This window comes from Wyeomyia smithii, chromosome 2 (assembly GCF_029784165.1).
Source record: "Wyeomyia smithii strain HCP4-BCI-WySm-NY-G18 chromosome 2, ASM2978416v1, whole genome shotgun sequence".
NCBI classification, from domain to species: Eukaryota; Metazoa; Arthropoda; class Insecta; order Diptera; family Culicidae; genus Wyeomyia; species Wyeomyia smithii.
The window spans coordinates 121,175,495-121,195,747 of NC_073695.1; the positions used below are offsets into that span (position 1 = coordinate 121,175,495).

The 20,253-nt window shown below is 36.3% G+C and overlaps 2 protein-coding genes across 3 annotated transcripts; one reads left to right on the plus strand and one right to left on the minus strand.

Moving 5' to 3' along the window:
• Window positions 1–1,730: 1,730 nt before the first annotated feature.
• On the plus strand, window positions 1,731–13,000 carry LOC129722226 (endothelial differentiation-related factor 1 homolog). 2 transcript variants are annotated; one of them, XR_008727578.1, is made up of 5 exons: window positions 1,731–1,977; window positions 2,068–2,265; window positions 2,448–2,608; window positions 11,759–12,225; window positions 12,281–13,000. XR_008727578.1 is itself a non-coding variant. In XM_055675522.1 (4 exons), the coding sequence occupies exons 2-4, from the start codon at window positions 2,136–2,138 to the stop codon at window positions 11,909–11,911; spliced, it is 444 nt and encodes a 147-aa protein (XP_055531497.1). In that variant the 5' UTR covers window positions 1,731–1,977; window positions 2,068–2,135; the 3' UTR covers window positions 11,912–13,000. The 2 variants fall into 2 exon arrangements, 1 of the variants encoding a protein (XP_055531497.1); XM_055675522.1 differs by having other exon boundaries at window positions 11,759–13,000.
• Window positions 13,001–13,364: 364 nt separating this feature from the next.
• On the minus strand, window positions 13,365–14,585 carry LOC129722224 (proteasome subunit beta type-1). The gene is made up of 2 exons (XM_055675521.1): window positions 14,334–14,585; window positions 13,365–14,227 (listed from the first exon to the last, which is right to left on the minus strand). The coding sequence occupies exons 1-2, from the start codon at window positions 14,414–14,416 to the stop codon at window positions 13,615–13,617; spliced, it is 696 nt and encodes a 231-aa protein (XP_055531496.1). The 5' UTR covers window positions 14,417–14,585; the 3' UTR covers window positions 13,365–13,614.
• Window positions 14,586–20,253: the final 5,668 nt, after the last annotated feature.

Here is a 20,253-nt window from a genome sequence, read left to right on the forward strand (position 1 = left end):
ACACCAGCAATCAGCTATCCAGCTTTCCACGAGCGGTAATGGCGGACAGTGCACGCAACCCTTTTTGACGTTTTCTGTAGGTCAGGGAATTTTCAATCTCAGTAACGGAGTAGAAAATATCACAACATCGTAACGTAGCGTAGCAACTTCAACAAACAAAGGGCGTTTTGTTATTTTAATTCCGTCGTGCGCATGCGCGGATCATATCAAACAAAACTGTTTATTAAAGTTGCTATGCTACGTTGCAAAAATTTTATGTTTTTCACTCCGTTACTGCGATTGAAAATTACCCGACCTACAGAAAACGTCAAAATGGGCTGCGTGCACTGTCCGCCATTACCGCTTGTGGAAAGCTGGATAGTGGTAAAATTGGCCCTGCTGCTTGCCAAAGTGAAGGAAGGAAGTATTGTTGCTTTTGTTTTCACACATAAATCGACAATTGGGTTGCTTAGCTATTCACGGATTTCCGATTTTTAAATATCATCTGAAAGAGTGTAAATTTCTGAGCAAAACGTGATTTTTTAAAACTTCAAATCATTATCTTTCGATTTTTGAATGAAGAACAAGAATTAACTCTAAATCGCTACAATGACAGTTGGTATATGGGCGAACTGTCATTGTAGCGAATTCGAGCAGTTTTGAATCATGATTTAAAAGCGAAGGACAACGATAGATTTTTTTTAAATCACGTTTTACTTAATAAATGCAGATCTATCAGATGATATAAAAAATTGATATAGCTAAACAACCCAATTGGGTTATTTAGCTGTTCACGGATTTCTGATATTTATATATCAGCTAAAAGAGTGTAATTTTCTGAGCAAAACGTGATTTTTAAAAAATTTATATCATTGTCCTTCGATTTTTAAATGAAGAATATTGTCGCTGCAGTACTACTCTGCAATTCGCTGGTGAGTCCAGCGACGCGAAGATTTCCAGCGATGTCATTTTGTATGATTATTTCTCGCACAGTACAATGCAGTTTTAATGTTCTTTGATTAAATTGACATAGTTTTGCGACTAGAATACATTCAAAACTATTAGAAAATATTACAGTGGCACATTTCGGGACATTTTATGTCGAATCAATTGTTGTTGTTGTTGAATTCGCTGGAAAATTTTGAAAACCACGTTTTGCTTAGAAAACGCAGGTGTTTCAAATGATATGAAAAACCGATATAGACCTTTTTACGTACGAATGTGTTAGTGCCACTAGTTGGGGGAAATATTTATAAATAGCTGTTTTGTTTACAATGCTATGTTTTTAGCAGCTGGACAAAAATTCAGGTGTTTTAAACTTGTTTCTGAATAAATTTTCTTATTCGTGATCAGAATTCGGAAGAAGACGCTAAATATAATCGACCAAAAATGGTGAAAAAGTGATGGAAGCCGAAGCAACGAGATGCGATAATTTACAGGTTGGAAGAAACAAAAGCAACTTTAAACGGGTTTACATGTTTACTAGTGTGCGTAGGTGAAAAGTCGCTTATCTCTATAATGCTACGTTATGCGTATGAAAAGTGGCGGTGATATGGTATCTCGTTTACACACACGCTGAGATGTTAGTCCTCGAAACATGGCGGGATGCCAGCTAGCTGTGTAAACGTTACATGAAATTATCCAGTTTGCGATGTTTTACTAACTTTAGAGTACAGTGTAATGAAACCAAAAATCGGCTCCTTTATTTTAAGTGTTTCTTGACAGCTGTCAAACACTTCCTTATGCAATTGCATTGCATTGAGTTTCTCAAAAATTGAGTATTGGGATTTATGTTTTGTATTTTCTCGATTTTCTATCTAGTTTCGCTCTCTCGAAAAGTAATACCAGTTTCGTGTATGCGACTGGTAGTATAAATTGAGATCGTACGATTTAACCAACCATTCTTGTTAATTACTGAACTGAACTTTCAACCAAACTTTTGAGAGCAATATTTTCTAAATTCACATTTCGCAGCTAACGTGATTCTTACTAAAGAAGGTCAGTTTTGCTGATGCTTCTAGAAAAGTCTTTCATGTTTTCAACGTTTTAACAAAATAACGTGTTATAATTTTTCCTGTCATTTGGCAGATTTCGAATATTTCAAGAGAGGATTGAACTTAGCAAACGCCGTATCAAAGTTATAATCATCCTTCAAGATGTCCGAAAGCGATTGGGATACTGTTACTGTGTTGCGTAAAAAAGCACCAAAAGCTTCTACTTTAAAGACTGAAACAGCCGTAAACCTTGCTCGTCGCCAAGGTATTCCAGTGGAAACCAACCAGAAATGTAAGTATGAGTATGATTTTCATATCAGTTTTTATAATCACTACGTATGGTTGCATCATTCAATGAATTACGCCATGTTTTGTAACCAGAAAGTTTAGTTATTTACTTAATGTTACCAATTTGATGCGTATGGTTGTTCATTTTGACTTTATTTGTAATATACTTCGTTTTGTCACGTACAGTCAATGCCGGTACCAATAAACAACACGTTGCAACTAAAAATACCGCCAAGTTGGACCGAGAGAATGAAGAATTGAAACATAAAACAGTTCCACATGATGTAGCAAAGCTGATCATGCAGGGTCGCCAGGCTAAAGGACTCAGTCAAAAGGATCTTGCAACAGTAAGTTTTTTTTTCAGTTAGAAGTATAAAGCAACAAATAACAATATTCAACAGTATAGGCTTTTAGGGTCGTTTTGGAGTCGTCTATTCCAATCGCGTACTAGATTATTGTTTTTGTATTAGGACTATAAATACTTCAATCAACCTAATCATTATTTCTCATACATTTATTTACCTTGGGCCGCTGATTTGATTTTTGGTGCAAGTTAAGAATCCAAATAATGATGAAAATTAAGAAAAAGTTTCGATAGATCAATTCTTGGAACAATTTATGTAGGTATCCTACGAAATACGAAATGTTGAAGTTGTAAATATGGAAAACTAGGCTACTTTCCCAGACATCGTTTTGCACCTATACCTTCTTTTTAAATGTAGTTTTAAGTCAAACATTGCTATGATTACAATTGTCAACATCATCGGAAATATTTTGTTCTATTTCCGGTCAAAGAGATGCATGAAAATTAGAGAGTTGGTTGTTATAGAGTAGCTATGGATCTAACTCCCAATACTAGCAGGCCTATAACCATAGTATACTATTTTTTATGACAGTCACTTTTACAATTGAGGAATGTTATGAGAACGCAAGGCTAGAGGGTCGGGTAACAATGTCAATTTAAAAATGTTTTTATTATTTGGTTTGTTTTTCGTTGCTTACCAGTAACCTTCATTTCGCATGGTCTCTGGTAATCCATAATCTTCATAATAGATTCAAGCCTCGCTGGGAGTGCCTCATAAATTAAGTTCACGGCTATTGAAAAAAATAAAACATTTGTTATTTGCAATTTATATAAACTAAGTACATGAAAAAGCCTTGTAAACTGATAAAAGTTAATATAAGCATATTTATGATTTGTGCAACGCGAGAATATTGATAAAAAAGGATATTAAAATTACCTTCTACCAGCCGGACATTTCAACTCATGATGGGAAAGAAAAAAGAATTACAGCTTAGTACATACTGAGTGCAGTACTCGTTGCAGAGATAAAAATATTTTATTTTCCGTTTCATCAAATTCAAGAGAAGAAGCAATATCATTCATAAACGACTGTGAAGTGGTGTTGAAGTACATCGATTCCCATGCTTCTAAATGGGAGACTTCTAACGCACTTCTGGAGTTTAGCATTTTCCCAATGTATTGTATGGTCCATTTCTCTGCCGCACTGGATCCATTAGTTCTTTCGTTTTCTACAGCGCTCCTGTGTTCTCCTTCAAGGGAGCCTAGAATTTACGGCGATTTTTTTCCTGTATGGACTCATCATCAAAAACATCGATCTTTTGTGATACCACCCAGGTGTTTGCTGTATTCCGCACTTCTATTATTAACAACTAGTTGGCCCGTAGTGGCTAGCCACTTTTAAAATGCATGTTGGACTGATAAACTTACTATGAATGCTGAAATTTATTTTAAAATAATTAACCTTCTTCAAAGAATCTAATTTGAAATCATGATTCAACTATGACAATTCGACATTTCGATGTAGATGGTCAACGCTAATTTTAACTCAACTGTTAACTTTAACTGTAAGAAACATTCATCTTTCAGTATGTCATTAAAACGCTTGGATTGATCGTTTATTTGAAAAAGAATCAACATCTTCCCACTCATATGGAGCAACTGCACAGAAAATTTTTTTCCATTAATCATTTACGAAAAATAGTTTTCCAACATTTTATAAATTTTCGTTTAAACTGTCTAACTTAAATAACAGTCCAATTTTTCAATTGTATGATGTTACGTTCAAGTAAAACTTACAAAACGAATAAAAACGAATGTAATTGAGAAAAAAGTAACAGTTGTAAATAGTTGCCCATGAGAAAATATCAAACTACTCCAGAAAACATTCACACGTGCAAAAGATTGGCTCCGTATTTTTAAATGTTATATCAAAGCCTAGAATAACTGGGTACTAACGACTCCTAATCATTATTGGGTAGATCAAATCACTCTGAGATACTTCGATATAACCTCACACATGATCAATTTCGCGCATGAAGAGTCTATCCCCCGCGTTTCATCTAGAGACCTTGTTCCTGGTGTTAAACCTGAAATGTGTGGTGCAAACCTCAAATGTGTATAAGGGTGTCAACGGGAAACCCGAACCCGACTCGAACCCGATAATTTTATTTTTTTTTTGAAACCCGAATCCTACCCGAACCCGCAACTGTGAAACCCGAACCCGAGATTTTTTTTCGGAGGTCGACTTTTTGTACCAATATGAGGCTGCCCTGAATCTTTGAGCGTCGAACGGTATTGAAATGTTAGTGATTTTTAGAGTTGCAAGAAATTAGACGGGTGCGGGTCTGGTTCGGGTTTCGGGTTTGGATTTTATTTTTCAGCAGAAATGGTTAAAAACTTTTAGCGATAAAAGCTCACGCGAATTTCGGAATAAACGCGGTTTTTTACGCCGATTTCGGAATTTGTTTTGTTCTTGTTTTAAAACAAATCAACAAATACATGGTTAATGAAAGGGTTTGCCTACTGCTGAATATATTCAGCGAATTTGTAGGACAGCACCTATGTTTGATTTTAGGAAAATCGAAAACTAAATTGCGTTCAAACATCTTAAATAAAAACCGGTGATCCAATTTGACATCATGTTTAAAAATAATGACAAATAGTGTAATCTTATTTTGTATCTGTATTTATAAAGCAATGACATAATATCTTATGATTTAATGTCGTTATTGACTGGTGATATTTTCATATATCGGCAAGTGAATTATCACTTTATAAGTAGAGTTGAAAGTCGGAGTATAGTTGAAGGAGCACAATATATACAGTATTTTAGTCTTGTTTTAAATAACCCTTGATGTACATGACTTTTTCATAGTAAGGTACTGTCTTGTGCCGTCACTTAAACTAATTTTGATAAAGCTGTATGATGTTACAGGACTAATTGGATATGTAACTATAGATTGACGTTCAAAATCAACAAATAGTGGTTTGGTTTATTTCAAATCTCTGTGACATGCTGAATATTTATGACACTACGTTCCTTTTACATCCCGAAATCATCTTTCTCTGTCTTTAACGAAACATTATATATTGGCGGTTTTTGTCGGTGCAACTGGATAAGAACATTTAGCCATGTGCGATTAATAACACGTTGGCCTGAAAAAGTTAAGACCCAGTTCACTCGGATTTCCTCACGCTTCAATGGCTTTGTATCAGGCGAGAGGAGGTGTGTAGAGGACTAAATGCAATCAATGGTAACTTGTAGTCAAAAAAAAGCACTGCACAGGTACTCTGTTCCCAAATATCCGGGTATATGCAATTATCGAAATATGATAACCTTCAAAAACAAGAAAGCGTACTAGCGAAACCCTGCAATTTAAAGCATAGTACACTTTGGTTTGATTTTCTCCTCAAAAAAAAATCAAGAAAACTAAGAAATGTTATTAAACATAATCGCTCGTGCGCCAAAATCGAACCATGCCAAAAGTAAAACGAGCTGAAATCAAACTGAGCCTTAAAAGGAAATCTGAAATTATTGTAGTCATACGTCAACTATAATGTCGTGTTTTGGATACCACCCTCTTAACTTGTTAACCAATTTAAGCTCAACATCCTCCAAAAGTATTTTGGTTCTTTATGTTGCTAAAGCAGATGACCGGAATCGGTAAAACGGTTCCCGAGATATGACCGAAACATGTTCCGGTAATATAATGATCATGATTCATGGGATCAAGCATCTAGGTCGTCAGCTTAAGGGGTAGTACCCACCAAAAAAATTTGTTTTGCCACATTTTTTTATTGGCCTAAATCATGCTAAAACTATCCTAGAATCAAAATCTACATCGCCCAAGTACAGATCCAAACTCAAAGTTCGTTTAAATCAATTTTTCCCGAACTACTTTTATGCTCCAAAATCACATTTTTCGTTTAATTTGGCGAAGCCCGACATTGTAAATTAGTAGAAGTTACCTATGATCGATACCGTGTTTCAAATTTAGAGTGTAGAGGTCGCTACATCAAGTTTCGACCGTTACAGCGTCTCTACAGCACGTGTTTACTCACAATTTCCATTTGTTTAGTCGATCAGCCGTTCTCGTTGTGTACGTTGTCTGTTTGAGTTTTCCTATACTTTTCAACTGTGAGTCATATTCAAAAGTACTCAAATATGAGTGACAAGGTGTACAGTGGCCACAAAGGTAGTAGAAGAAGAAGTACCAGAACAACCCGGAGTAAAATTAGTAACCGACACCCGCCTAACCGCCATGCGTTCAAAGGCGATTCGGAGTACGTTAGTACCTCGGCGAAAAAATTAAAAACTTCTGATTTAAACCGTGATCGCGATGTTGATAGGGATTTCGGCTACTGTTTCATACATTGTTCGCTGTATTTACTGCCCTTTCTGAATTAGGAGTGTGTAAAAAATGTAATAGTGATGTGCGACTATGTTTCATAGTCGAACAAGCGAGGACTAGGCTACAATATTCTTGTGTCTTGTTCGAACTGCGGTGATGCCGATATTTTTAACTGTCCTCTGTTTCATAATCATGCTCTTGGGTTAACCGTTGGACCAAACGTGTACGAGTTTTGCGTAGGATCGGACGCCAACCGCGTCATAGTCGCTGAGCATCGCAAGTCCGATATCGCGAAAGAGGCTAGGCGTAGCCTTACATCAGACAAAAAAGGAGGAAGAGGCAAATAAGGCCCGGGAAGGACAATTTCACGGCGCAGGGATAGGTGACTGATGGTAAAAAAATTATTAGGGGCTTTATTATTGCGATTCTAAAGATTTATAGCATATTGAAACTTTGAACGCGTTTTTCTCAAAACCGTGTTTTCAAAATCGGCGAGCAAAAACTAATGCAAGAACTGAAAAAGTTTACAACCGATTGACTTGAAATTTTAACTGTAGCTTCTTCATTAGATTATCTAGTGAAGTACACACGGTTTTGGTGATTGATTAACAACAACAAAAGTTATAAATAATTTAAGTCGATTTTTTTTTGTCAAAAGAGTTTTTTTTCAAACCGTTGCCATTTTGCGAAGTAAAATTTTAAAAATATAATCATGTGTACTTCACTAGCGACAATTATGTAGATAATGGAAAAAAAATTTGTTTTGGTTATAGGTGGCGTTGGGCACGACTTCTACTGCTCGCCACGGAAGAACTTAAAAAAAATAGCAATAAAATTTTTTTCTAGTTGCTTAATCCTATGATATATTATTTATATACCTTACATTTCAAATGTCCTTTAAAAAAATCATGAAAAAGCCTTGTTTTTTCGAGCGTTTGGTAGATATTACCCTTTATTCTATTGATGCTTTGAATGATGTATGTATCTGTTTTTTTTTCGACAAAATCAGCTAAACTAATTTTCCGAAATTCAGCAGCAGCTAGCGAGACGGATGGTTTGTGTTTTCTTTATTTGATGACTCTCGCTCACCGCGTCAACAGAAAGTGAATCACAAACACCGTAGTTCGTTTTTTTGGTTAGGTCAGCACAAGAAAAACTAGTGACGATTCCCGTAAGCTGGACAAGTGCGAAGAGAAGCTTCTCAGCAATGCGAAGATTCAAATCATGGCTTCCTACGGCCAGCACCCAGCATGCGTTTATAGTTTCAAGTAGCTAAGTTTTAACTTTATTAAGCAAAGCAGGTGGTTGAGCATAGGATAACCGATATTATCTGTGCCCACCGATTTACTTCCCTTTCAACTGGGCGTTCAACTGTGGGCAGGAGGTACGTTGAGATTTTGCGATGAAGACCTGACTGCTTTGAAATTGTTTGCGGGGTGCTCGACTACTAGGTTCGGGTCCTGGATGTTCTCATCGTCAAATTTTTGCGCATGTTTTTGGGTATACTTTTGAACATCAATTTATTTATTTATTTATTTCGTCAAACATATATGTAGACTGGTTACATTAATTTCTAAACTATACACGAACATAAAACAAAATAATGTTGTGTCCTCAGCCTTAAGGACTTGAAATACTGTTTCAGTTTATACCGGGATATCGTAAAGTCAATGGCTTCGCAGTGTTGATTATAAGAATTCATCATACTATTTATAGGTCCATTTTTTGCGTATTCCGTACGATGGTGGTTAAGAGCAAATAAACTACGGTGTCGAAGTTGTCGAATGGGTGCATAAAAGTTCAATTTAGAAAGTAGTAGTGCTGAGTCAACGTTCTGCGAAACGATATCGTTTACAAATGAAGCCATCGCGTACTCTCGCCGTTCTTTCAATGTTTGAATGTCAATCAACATGCAGCGTGCTTCATATGACGGAAGACGATGTGCGGTCCAACCTAGCTTACGAAGAGCATATAGTAGAAATTGCTTTTGTACTGATTCTATTCTTTCTTCATGTACGCCAGGACGAGGAGACCACACAATGCTACAGTATTCCAGTATTGACCTCACATAGGCAATATACAAAGTTTTGATAGTGTACGGGTCTTGAAAATTGTAACAGAAGCGTTTGATAAACCCTAACATGTTGTTTGCCTTGTGTATGATAGTGTTATAGTGGTCGATGAAATTTAGTTTAGAATCTTAGATTATTCCTAAATCACTAACTTTATCACATTTCTTCACATTCTGATCCCCTAATGCAATTACAATTTTGGGCGTTGTTAATTTTCTGCTAAAGGATATTACATAGCATGTTTTTACATTTACTTCAAGTAGGCTTTTCTTACACCAGATGTAAAATGTGTGGATTTTATTCTGAAATACATTGATGTCTTCTTGATTTTTTATTTCCAAAAACAGCTTCATGTCGTCGGCATATATTAGAACTTTAACATTTTTGAGGATGAAGGAAATGTCGTTTACGTACAAAATAAAAAGAAGTGGTCCTAAGTGGGAGCCTTGGGGAACACCTGAAGTAACCTTAATGGGATTTGACTTTTTTCCATTAAATTTAATTATTTGTTGCCTGTTTGTTAAATATGATTCAAGCCACTTCAGGAGACCAGACTCAATTCCAATTTTTTGCAGTTTAAAAAGTAGTATTGGTATGTCAATACGATCAAATGCTTTGTTGAAGTCTGTATAGAGAGCTTCAACATGGTTCCCATTTTTTCACATAAGTCTCCAAATTTACGCCACATTTCTCAGCTTGATGTTTGTTGATTGAAACTTGATACAACGACGTCCCATGACTTTTTCTTTGCGTTGTTCACAAGTTTTTTAGACTCCAAAAATCTTCTAGGGCTTGCTGTTTCCGAGGGTTGTACCATTCCAGGGTGCGAATTTTTTTTGCAGCGTTGCCGAATTACTTTTTAGACTTTATCATTCCACCAAAGTACTGCACGTTCGCAGCTCAGTCCTGAGGATCCTAAGGTATGGTCAATTCCGTGGCTTTTATTATTCTTTCACTGAAATCTTCTACCGATAGTGCAGTGGTTTTCAACCTTCTTTAGTTCATGCACCCCCTTTTGATAATTCACACAAGCTTTCCCCCCCCCCCCCCCCCTATCGGCACCATGAAAGAAGGCTGTAGTAAATCAAAAATATAAGGCTTTTTAAACTTTAATTTTTAACAGGTTTCAAGCAGGAGAAGGAGAACCCCAATACACAGGGCATACAATTCAGCATCTTTTGTGAAGGTGTGTGTCACGATTTATCGTCAACAAGCACATTTGACGTATGAATGCTTATAGAGCAAAATGATGCGCATAAAACTGCTGCATGGGTTTTTTGCGAGCTAATTCATTGGACACTGAAAAAAAATGTCACACCACCGTCAATCACAAAAGCGCATTACATGTGAAATTTTTTTCACTCGCAATTCCCCCCCCTGCAACGGTCAATTTCCCCCCTAGGGGGGAATTCCCCCCCGGTTGAAAACCGCTGCGATAGTGATTCGTTCCTGGGGATGAATTCTTAAATATAGTCCTTATAATTTGCGCTTTCGTACCTCTATTATTTGCGTTGCCGTTGTTGTGGTGCATTCTCAGTGAAGTTTATAATTATTGGAAGAAGGTCGCTGGTGTGTGTGTCGTCTTCCACCCTCCTTTAAATTTTTTTACAACTTCCGGTGATGCAATCGACAAATGAGTTGCCGAGGTGTTTCCGGTTCTTGTGTAAGTACCAGTGTTCAGTATAACAAGACCATGGTCGGCGATGTATTCTTCGATCCTGCTCCCTTGGCGTCCCGCTTGACGCTGCCCCACATTGGGCTATGAGCGTTAAAATCTCCTAGCAGAATAATCGGCGATGGAAGTTGTTCGAAAAAATTTTCTCTTAGTTTGGTGTGACGTCCCGAACAGTCTCCCTACCCAGTGCCAGTTCATTTTTGAGAAGATTATTAGGTTTGTATTTTGCCTATGTTGCTCATTGGGTAGCACTGGGTGGTACACCATCAACTGGTTGGGGTATCATGTCCCGGGGAAATGTGATAGTTGTAAATGCGTCTTGGGTGAGCGTAAGTTGTATCATTATGAGTATTAGTACTGTTGTTTTGGTTTTTCGTTTGATTTGATGCTGATAAACAAAAATATCTGCATTTACTTCCGTTTCCACCTTTCTGTTTCTTGCTTCCTCCATTTCGGAATCGCATTCGCTTGGGCTTTGTTCATTTGTATAGATCCTACTGTTTTCGATTTCGTTGCTGGGTTCCAGTTTGACGGTTTTTGATTGGTGATACTGGAGTGTCCTTTTCATATCCGCTCTGGCTCTGGCCATATGATTTCTGCTTATAGTTTGTGTTTGTTTCGGCGTTCTTCTGAATCATAGCTGGGATCCGAATTGTGTGTTGCTCCATATTGTAAACTGTTTGTTCCAATTGTACCAGTTTCTTGTTTTTAGCCTTCAACGCTTCAGCTAGTTTGACGATCCGTTCGTCCTTCTTGTTGTCCTGTAGCTTTTGTTTTTCCTTGTTTCACCCGTTTTTTGGCGTCGGCGTACTAAATCAATCATATATTTCACTATTTTGGCTTCCTTTTGAAATACTGGGCATTTTCTATTTTTTGGATGATGATCTTGTTTACGATTTATCTTTATTCTTCACATTTTCTATTATGTGAGAGGCAAAGCACTGATGGCACCTTTGCTACTGGGTGTCGATTTTAATCATGAACAATAATAAGGGTAATATTATAGATTAAACGAATACTTGAAAAAAAAAATACAGGTGCAGAACAAACTTCGAATTCTAAATTGTTAACCTATTGTTCCATTTTTTTTTCAGAAAATATGTGAAAAACCTCAAATTGTAAACGACTATGAGGCTGGTCGCGGTATTCCGAATCACATGATCCTTGGTAAAATTGAACGCGTGATTGGAATGAAATTGCGAGGTAAGGATATCGGCACCCCGATGGTGCCTCCCGGTAAGAAGTGAACAATGTCGGGAGGCAAAAGCTAATGAACACAAGTAAACATTTGCACACAAACATAATAAAATTTGGAAACCCATGCTGACGGGACTGCGGTATGTGTAAAATGAGATAATTGATACTAATTCCCTTTTAACATTATATGGTTTTATCGAGTGCTGATTTAGAGTGGCTATAGAAAGATTCTAGATACCAGTACAGATCATATGAATTATACACTCTTGAAATGTTAAATGAAATGATATCTATACATTGACAGAAAAAAAAACGAAGCGAAAAAGTCACCATGCAGGCACATATATATTTTGCTTTAAGAAGGGTATTGTCAGAAATAAAATTCATTCATTCAATTCAGTCATATCGTTATTTTTCAGTTTGTAATTGATAAAGATGGCCCTTTATACGACACTTTAAATTGTTTTGAGAACATTCAAGGACTTTAGCCTCGCTTTCATTCTTATGAAAGTATGCTGTTATTTAATCATAGAAGACGTGAGAGTTGAACAGAGTTCTGTGTAAAGGCTTTGCACAACGGAAGCGGTAACGAACAATTCTGTTTAAGCTTTTGCCTGTAAAGAATACAGAAAAATCTTCATTCGATCGTATCCCATTATTTTAGTCGGGGCATTTCTGCAGTTATTGTGTTTGAACAAATATGTACATTATGGTAAACTATACTAAAAAAAAACATAAAATTCAATTTCGTATAATGACGTAAAAATTCATGTATAAATCATAATAATTTTATAATCTTATTTTGCATATAGAATTTCGACCAAAATTTAGAAAGATGTTGGTGGAGGTTGTCATACTTAATTGTTAAAAGGAATCACCTAATGAGAAATATGTAATAGATTGACAAAGGTGATGACAAATGGAGAAAAGTTTCCCGTAAACATATCCCCGAGTCAAAAGATTTATAATTATTAATGTTTTTAGTTACAAACTCGTATGTGTCTGTGTGCAACAAAATACAAACTGATAATAGTGACTTTATGTTTACAAATTTGTCGCTTCATCTACAGCATTTATTCAGTGTTTCCTACATTTAAAATAAATGTGAAAAATAAACAAACTTCAACACATTTAACAAAGTTGTCATAGTATATTTTCTTAGAGACAAAAAAGAATTTCCTATAGAACATAGCGGATATTTGGTCCATTCATAGGGACTGGTACCTAATTCTGTTATACCCCGCTATCCGGCGTTGACGATTTCATTAGCTTACTCGTGGAGAATAGTTTATTCTGCTAAGACTCATCAAAGGAATCAACCAGCTGGCAGCTACAATGTTGTGTAGGCAGTGTCTACTAGACACAGAAGTTCGGTGAAATATTCAATTTTCTTATTTTTATCTGCTATACGATTGTTTTAATTTTCTCTTTGATCAATCTTACTTTGAAAAATTGTCGGTAAAGAAGTAGTATGTTTTTAGTCGCTAAGTAGTAGGTATGTAATTTTTGAGGATACGAAAAATGAACAAGAACAGGATGTGTAACTTAGACTTAAAAAAACTCTCATCCAGACGAAACCCGCGGCCATTGATAATTTATTATTCTTGTCAAACCGTATTAATCATAGCTGCTACGTATGCTTGCTCAACTCATTACCTTATATACAAGTTTAGGATCAAATAGAACAATTGTTTTCATATTTTATTTTATTCAAAAAAAAAAGAAAATTAGGCGCATACATGCTTTACTAAATTTAGTCCTTGCGAAGCTGAACGGTTTCCTCCTTGATGCCATTTTTAGTGATAATATTTATGATGACCGAGTCTCCTGTGTAAATATCTCTTTCTGTAGCCGAAATGAACGCGTCCTTAATGATGGAAATAGCTTTATCCAGCTGAACCGGTGTTAAATCTGCGTTGACCATATTCTTTTGGCCTATTTGATTATCTAATACAGGTTGCAAAAGCGGACCAGCCGATCCGCCAGAACGATACATAGTTTTCTCGCAGTGACCGATCGGATCGTAACTATAAATGACACCTTTACCTTCATCATCTAAACCAGCCAGAATATTCGATACATAGTATGGGAAAAATCTTCTGTTGTACATTAAGATTGACAACATCTGAGCAACTGCTGGTGTGGTCATACTTTTCTGATGCTGGTCTTTGTACATCTGCATTCTCACCTTGACCAAGCTTGTCAAAGCAAGTGTGTCGCACCAGCAACCAGTTGATGCAAGTACGGTTTTATCCGATAATCGAAAAAGTTTGTTCTGCGTACGTGTATGGATTGAATAACCCGAACTCAATCGGGTGTCCGCTCCAATTACCGCAAAATCATCGCCTGCAATCGCTACGACGCTTCTAGAAACCGAAAAAATATACACATTTTATAAAAATAGTCTAATGTAGAAAACACTGTGTCATTCACTTCACTAACCTAACCTAGTAGTATGATTTAAATACTTACCCACCATTGGACTCGTACGGATAAAATTGGACCTGACGAATTCCAGGAACTTCGTATTCGGGAAAATTCTCTATTCCGAGCATTGTAACTTGCAGTTAATAGAAAATTTTAAGTATTTATTTTGAAAAATCTAAAAATGGTTATTTTAATACGGCTTTGACGAGCGACAATCAATACACAACTCAAGTCTCAAACTAGCAAAACTTGCAAAGTTGCAAAACAGGTTCAATCGAATAGAATCGAATAAATCAAACAGAGATGCCAGATGTTCTTGAAAAATGTCAACAACTGCTCGAAAAAAGCGAAAATATATATTTGAGTAAAAATCACTTGAAGCGCTGCTGTAGTATTTGGGTGAAAATGAACTAGCTTCCAATCAACCCGATGGCATCACTGACGTTTACGTACAAAACAAGTGAAGCCAGCATTAGCTGGATCACTGGATCAATTTTACATGCAATTTGACAACTGATTCATCGAAACAAGAACAAAAGCATTGTTCATACGTGCACACAGTGTCGGGGTTCAGCGGCAGTATACTTACGTGATGTTTTCGGATGATATATTTATTGCACATAACGTCGAAAGCTTGCATTGCGTTGCATTGTTATAGAATGTACACAACGTTTGTTCTTGCTGTTTGCGAATGGCGGTGTTTCTTGCAGGTAGCTGGCAAACATGCGATGACTTAAGGAATACCATCTCAATGTATGTGTAAGAGAGAAAGCGTATCAATGCCAGTTTTAAACATTTACAAAGCTAAGCCAAGCTATTTTTTAATATTTAAAATGATTCAAGCGCATAACTGTGTACAATATATATTATGCTTCGCTCGTCACGCTTACACTGCTGTGTGAACAAACCTTCAAAAACATAAATGAGACTAGCGCCACTGTCTTTCACGGCAGCTTCAGAAAGCAAGGCCGATGCCACCGGGTTGCTTCCAATGCGCAGGTTACTGAGTCATTGCGTTATTTCTACTTAACTTTCATGGATAATAATTACCCAACCAACATAAACATTGGGTTTTACCTAAATTTAGGTGATTTCGACGCATTCGACGGGTACTATTCTGGGAGAGTGTATGTTTACAACAGCTCGATAAATCTGCCTCAAATCTAAAAAAATACCGCAGTTCAAAAAAATTTTGGCCGCTTTGGCACACATTCTGAAAATGCAGTATTTCTGAGCAAAACTACATATTTCAAAAATTTATATCGTTGTCCTTCGTTTCTTAATCGTTAAGAAAAACTGCTCGAAATTCAGTGAATGACATAAGTAATTGGGTTGTTAAGCTATATCGTTTTTTTATATCATTTGATAGAGCTGCATTTTCTAAGTAAAACGTGATTTTAAAATTTTTTTTATCGTTGTTCTTCAATTTTTAAATCACGAAATAAAACTGCTCGAAATCATATACCAACCACAGACAAACAGACGTGCCTCTTCGAAGAAAAATCCTGAAAAATCTTCCTTACATTCATGCGCCACCATGTGAGCTTATTGCCCACTAACTTATTTTCATAAAACGGTTTTTTTCTTTGCTAATGGGTGTGCGCGCTTGCTTAAACCAACAACGTATGCTTATAGTGGCACTAGCGGCATTGTGGCACATTTGTTTGTATGTGTACCAACTGTCATTGTTGAATAACAGCTTGTTAAGTAATAGTCCAGCCGAAATCCACTGGATAATAGCTTATTAAGCTGTGAATCAACAAAATTGTCTGCTGGGCAATGATATGAAATTTCAAAAAATCACGTTTTGCTTAGAAAATTACACTCTTTCAGCTGATATATAAAAATCAGAAATATGTGAATAGCAACCCAATTGTCAAAAAGTTCTTCACAAAATCAATGTAGTATTTTTCGAGTCCCGCATAATCAATAATTTTAAACGATTGATAATCTATACGGTTTAACGATAACCCGTACTGTCGAGACAATATCTCGAACTATTTGTTAGGTACATTTTATGGTTATTGATTATGCGAGGTAGGAACGAGACAAATGCAGGGCTCGGCAGGTACACCACATACACAAGACATACGTATATCGATACCATCCGTCCTGATTTAGCAGGACATGTCCTGATTTTGAAGTCCTATTTGGGCGTCCTGATTTATTTTTTATATTTTAGCATTTGTCCTGATTTTCTTGAGATATTTGACTTTGTTGTGTGGCAATAAGCAGAATGTTTTAGAATTGCTCAATAAGTGTTTTCGATATTAGGTCGCAACGCTCACTGCGATCGAAATTTTTCATTGGTTGAATCTCACTAGAGTAATAAAAAGAATCTCTCACGTGTTGACCGTTACCATTAAGCATCTGGCATTTGTTAAGTTTAAGTTGAAACAGTTAACGTGTGTTGAATTTTTAAAGTATCTACACACTTATATTAAATCACCGAATTCGTCTTTTTTTCACCGAATTTTTAACAGCTGAGCGCTCGGTAAAACGTTCGGTAATATAAACCACTACCGATCGATCAGAAATCAAATTTTTGTTGCTTTCTGTCATTATTATCGATCTAATTTGTGAAAACGGCAAATGCAACTAGTTGCCAAAACCACCGGTCAAATCTGTAAGTTGTGTAAGACAATACCGAAAGATCGGTGATATTTGTTATTTGTTCACTTTTAATTATTTAAGTAAACCAGAAATATGATGTAACATTGTTTTCATAAAAAAATAATTCTATTCAAATATTATTAATAATTTTACTCATTAAAAATAAAAAAAAAAATCGACGCTCGCCGCACTGCCAGTTGTGCTCATAATTTCAAAGCCAAAGATCTTCCGGGTGTGTCCATCAACAAGGCGGTGTAAACTATTTACGTAGCATGCAACAGATGCTCGGAAGTAGAGGCAAATTATGTGATGGTTTGATGCCTAAAATATTTACAAATTTTGTTATTATATACCTACGAAAAATTTGTACTATGCGATCATCTTTTAGCTTAAGTTGTTGAAAAAAGTCCTCCATTGTTTTGTAGGAACTTCAATGTTCAAACGGAACCGAAAATATGACTTGACAACCAGAACGAGAACAACGAATAGAAAAAATTTGATAGCTCTATAGTTGGTCCAGTAGTTTTTTACCAATATTCGGTAAAAGTTTAATTTACCGAACAGTTCAGTAGAAAATATAGCAGTATTCAGTAAAATCGTTTGCTGAATACAGAAAATATGCAATGTTATATCAATTTTACAAACTACCCTGTACTTTCTCAAACTTACCGATCGAAATTGTAATAATAATTACCGAACATTTATTATCTGATTGAGTGTGTACTAATGCGTAATAATTCAAAGTGGTTCGATGAAAGTGGATCGTCAGAGATATACTCAGATTTTTTACCAGGTATTTTTCTACACGGATTTTCGAATTAACGGGTTTTTCACGCGGATTTTTAAATCGAAGGATTTTCAAATTACGCGTTTTTATACGCGGATTCCTTTATTCACGCGTTTTTCTACGAGATACGTACCCCGTAGTAAATCAAATATTAAGAGCAAATATAACGCTCATACTTCGAAGAATAGAATGACTTAGTGAAATTCGTGCCCAGAAAAGGTGTCCTGATTTCTAACTTCGTCCAGATGGTATCCCTACATACGTAACACTGGCGTTTTTTTTTCTGGTACACGTTGCCTCATAGTCCTCCGTTCCACGTCCTGTTCAACTGCTCGATAAATAATGAACAAAATGAATTTTTTTTTCGGATGGTACCATTCGAGTAGTTTATTTTGAACCCACTTTTGTGGAAGATTTCTTCCTAATGCCTTGTTCAGACTACACCGCATATCACCTGATATCGCCAGATGATATCGGATATCACTTTTGGTGTTCGCACTATAGTGAGATGGTATGGTTTGACATTTGCTTTGGTAATTGAAAAGAGAAGAAAACAAAAACAGGTCAAAGCGAAAACAAGACAACAAGAGCAATGCAGTTAGGATTAGCTGACTCGCATCAAATGGAACTCTCATATGCAGTTATCAAAATGTGCGGGATGACAAAAGCAAAAATATTTCCTCCCTTCTTTTCCGTATGCAACACACAAAGATCAGACTAACAAGCGACGAACAGATAGTTTGAAAAAAGTGTGTAAAATTGGTTATGTGTGTCACGAAATATCATCCGAATTGGGTTGTTTAGCTATTCACGGTTTTCTGATTTTTATATATCATCTGAAAGAGTGTAATTTTCTGAGCAAAACGTGATTTTTTTCAACATTATATTATTATTCTTCGATTTTTAAATGAAGAATGAAAATTCGCTACAATGATATTTGGTACATGGGCGAACTGTCATTGTAGCGATTTCGAGCAGATTTCGAGCAGTTTTAATTTGTGATTTAAAAAGCGAAGGGCAACGATAGACATGTTTTTTAAATCACGTTTTGCTTAGAAAATGCAGATCTTTCAGATGATATAAAAAACTAATATAGCTACACACTCAATCAGATAATAAAAGTTCGGTAATTATTATTACAATTTCGATCGGTAAGTTTGAGAAAATACAGAGTAGTTTGTAAAATTGATATAACTTTACATATTTTCTGTATTCAGCAAATAATTTCACTGAATCCTGCTATACTTTCTGCTGAACTGTTCGGTAAATTGAACTTTTATTACCGAATCAGAGACTCTGTACCGAATATTGGTAAAAAACTAACGGACCAACCATAGAGCTGTCAAATGTTCTCTATTCGTTGTTCTCCTTCTGGTTGTCAAGTTACATTCTCGGTTCGTTTGAACATTGAAGTTCCTGCGAAAAAAAATGGAGGATGTTTTCCAACAACTTCAGCAAGAAGATGATCGCATAGAACAAATTTTTCGTAAGTATATGATGATAAAATTTGTAAATATTTTAGGCATTAAACCAGCACATTATTTGCTTCTACTTCCGAGCATCTGTTGCATGCTACGTAAATAGTTTACACTGTCATGTTATTGGACAAATCCGGAAGATCCCCGGCTTTGAAACTCTGAGCACAACTGGCATGCAGTTAATGCACAGTCCACAGCAGTAAAAACGTTTAATTGATTTTCACTCGTACAAATTTGGTGCGGCGAACGTCGATTTTTTGATTTTTTTAAGTTTTCAATAGTTAAAATTTTTAATAATATTTGAATAAAAATATAAATATAAATTTACGTTACATCATATTTCTGGTTTTCTTGAATAATTAAAAGTGAACAAATAACAAACATCACAGATCTTTTGGTATTGTCTTACACAACTTACAGGTTTGATCGGTGGTTTTGGCAACTAATTGCATTCGCCGTTTTCACAAATTAGGTCGGTAATAATGACAGAAACCAACAACAATTTGGTTACTGATCGGTCGGTAGTGGTTTATATTACCGAACGTTTTACCGAGCGCTCAGCTGTTGAAAAGTCGGTGAAAAAAGAAACGGATTCAGTGATTAAATGTAAGTGTGCAAACACAATGAATACGTTGCGGCTGCGTTTGCGGCAATTTGACACTTAGCTCATACATTTTCTCAGTGCCGTTTCTGCTTTCGTGGCGAATAGACGTTGTTTTTTTTAGTCAGCTACGACTCGCACTTAACAATAAACCACACGAAATACTGTACGGTGCTTTTTTTCGGTTCGTTTTGTGCTGTGGTGACAATAGCCTGTACATTAGAAGCAGTTCAACTTCCCCGCAGCGGCGGGTGCTGGATACCCCGCTACCAGCACCGAGAAGCAGCTGCTGACACCGATAGCAGCAGAAGCAAATCCCCTCTCCTCACCGCCGGGATCTGGATACCCCGCTAGAAGTACGGATCAGCTACTGGATAGTGATCATCCTCTGACATCCAAAAGGTTGCGTGTAGGACACGGCAGATGAAAAATAAAACCGACCTGGATATTCGGTGAAGTATTCTGTTTTTATAATTTTTATTCATT

Excerpts from the sequence above, each read along its gene's own strand:
- LOC129722226 (XM_055675522.1), top strand. The coding sequence starts at position 2,136 with ATGTCCGAAAGCGATTGGGATACTGTTACTGTGTTGCGTAAAAAAGCA. Across the intron at positions 2,266-2,447 it reads AGTGGAAACCAACCAGAAAT|TCAATGCCGGTACCAATAAA; the intron begins GTAAGTATGAGT and ends TGTCACGTACAG. Across the intron at positions 2,609-11,758 it reads GTCAAAAGGATCTTGCAACA|AAAATATGTGAAAAACCTCA; the intron begins GTAAGTTTTTTT and ends TTTTTTTTTCAG.
- LOC129722224 (XM_055675521.1), bottom strand. The coding sequence starts at position 14,416 with ATGCTCGGAATAGAGAATTTTCCCGAATACGAAGTTCCTGGAATTCGT. Across the intron at positions 14,228-14,333 it reads CCGTACGAGTCCAATGGTGG|AAGCGTCGTAGCGATTGCAG; the intron begins GTAAGTATTTAA and ends TTCGGTTTCTAG.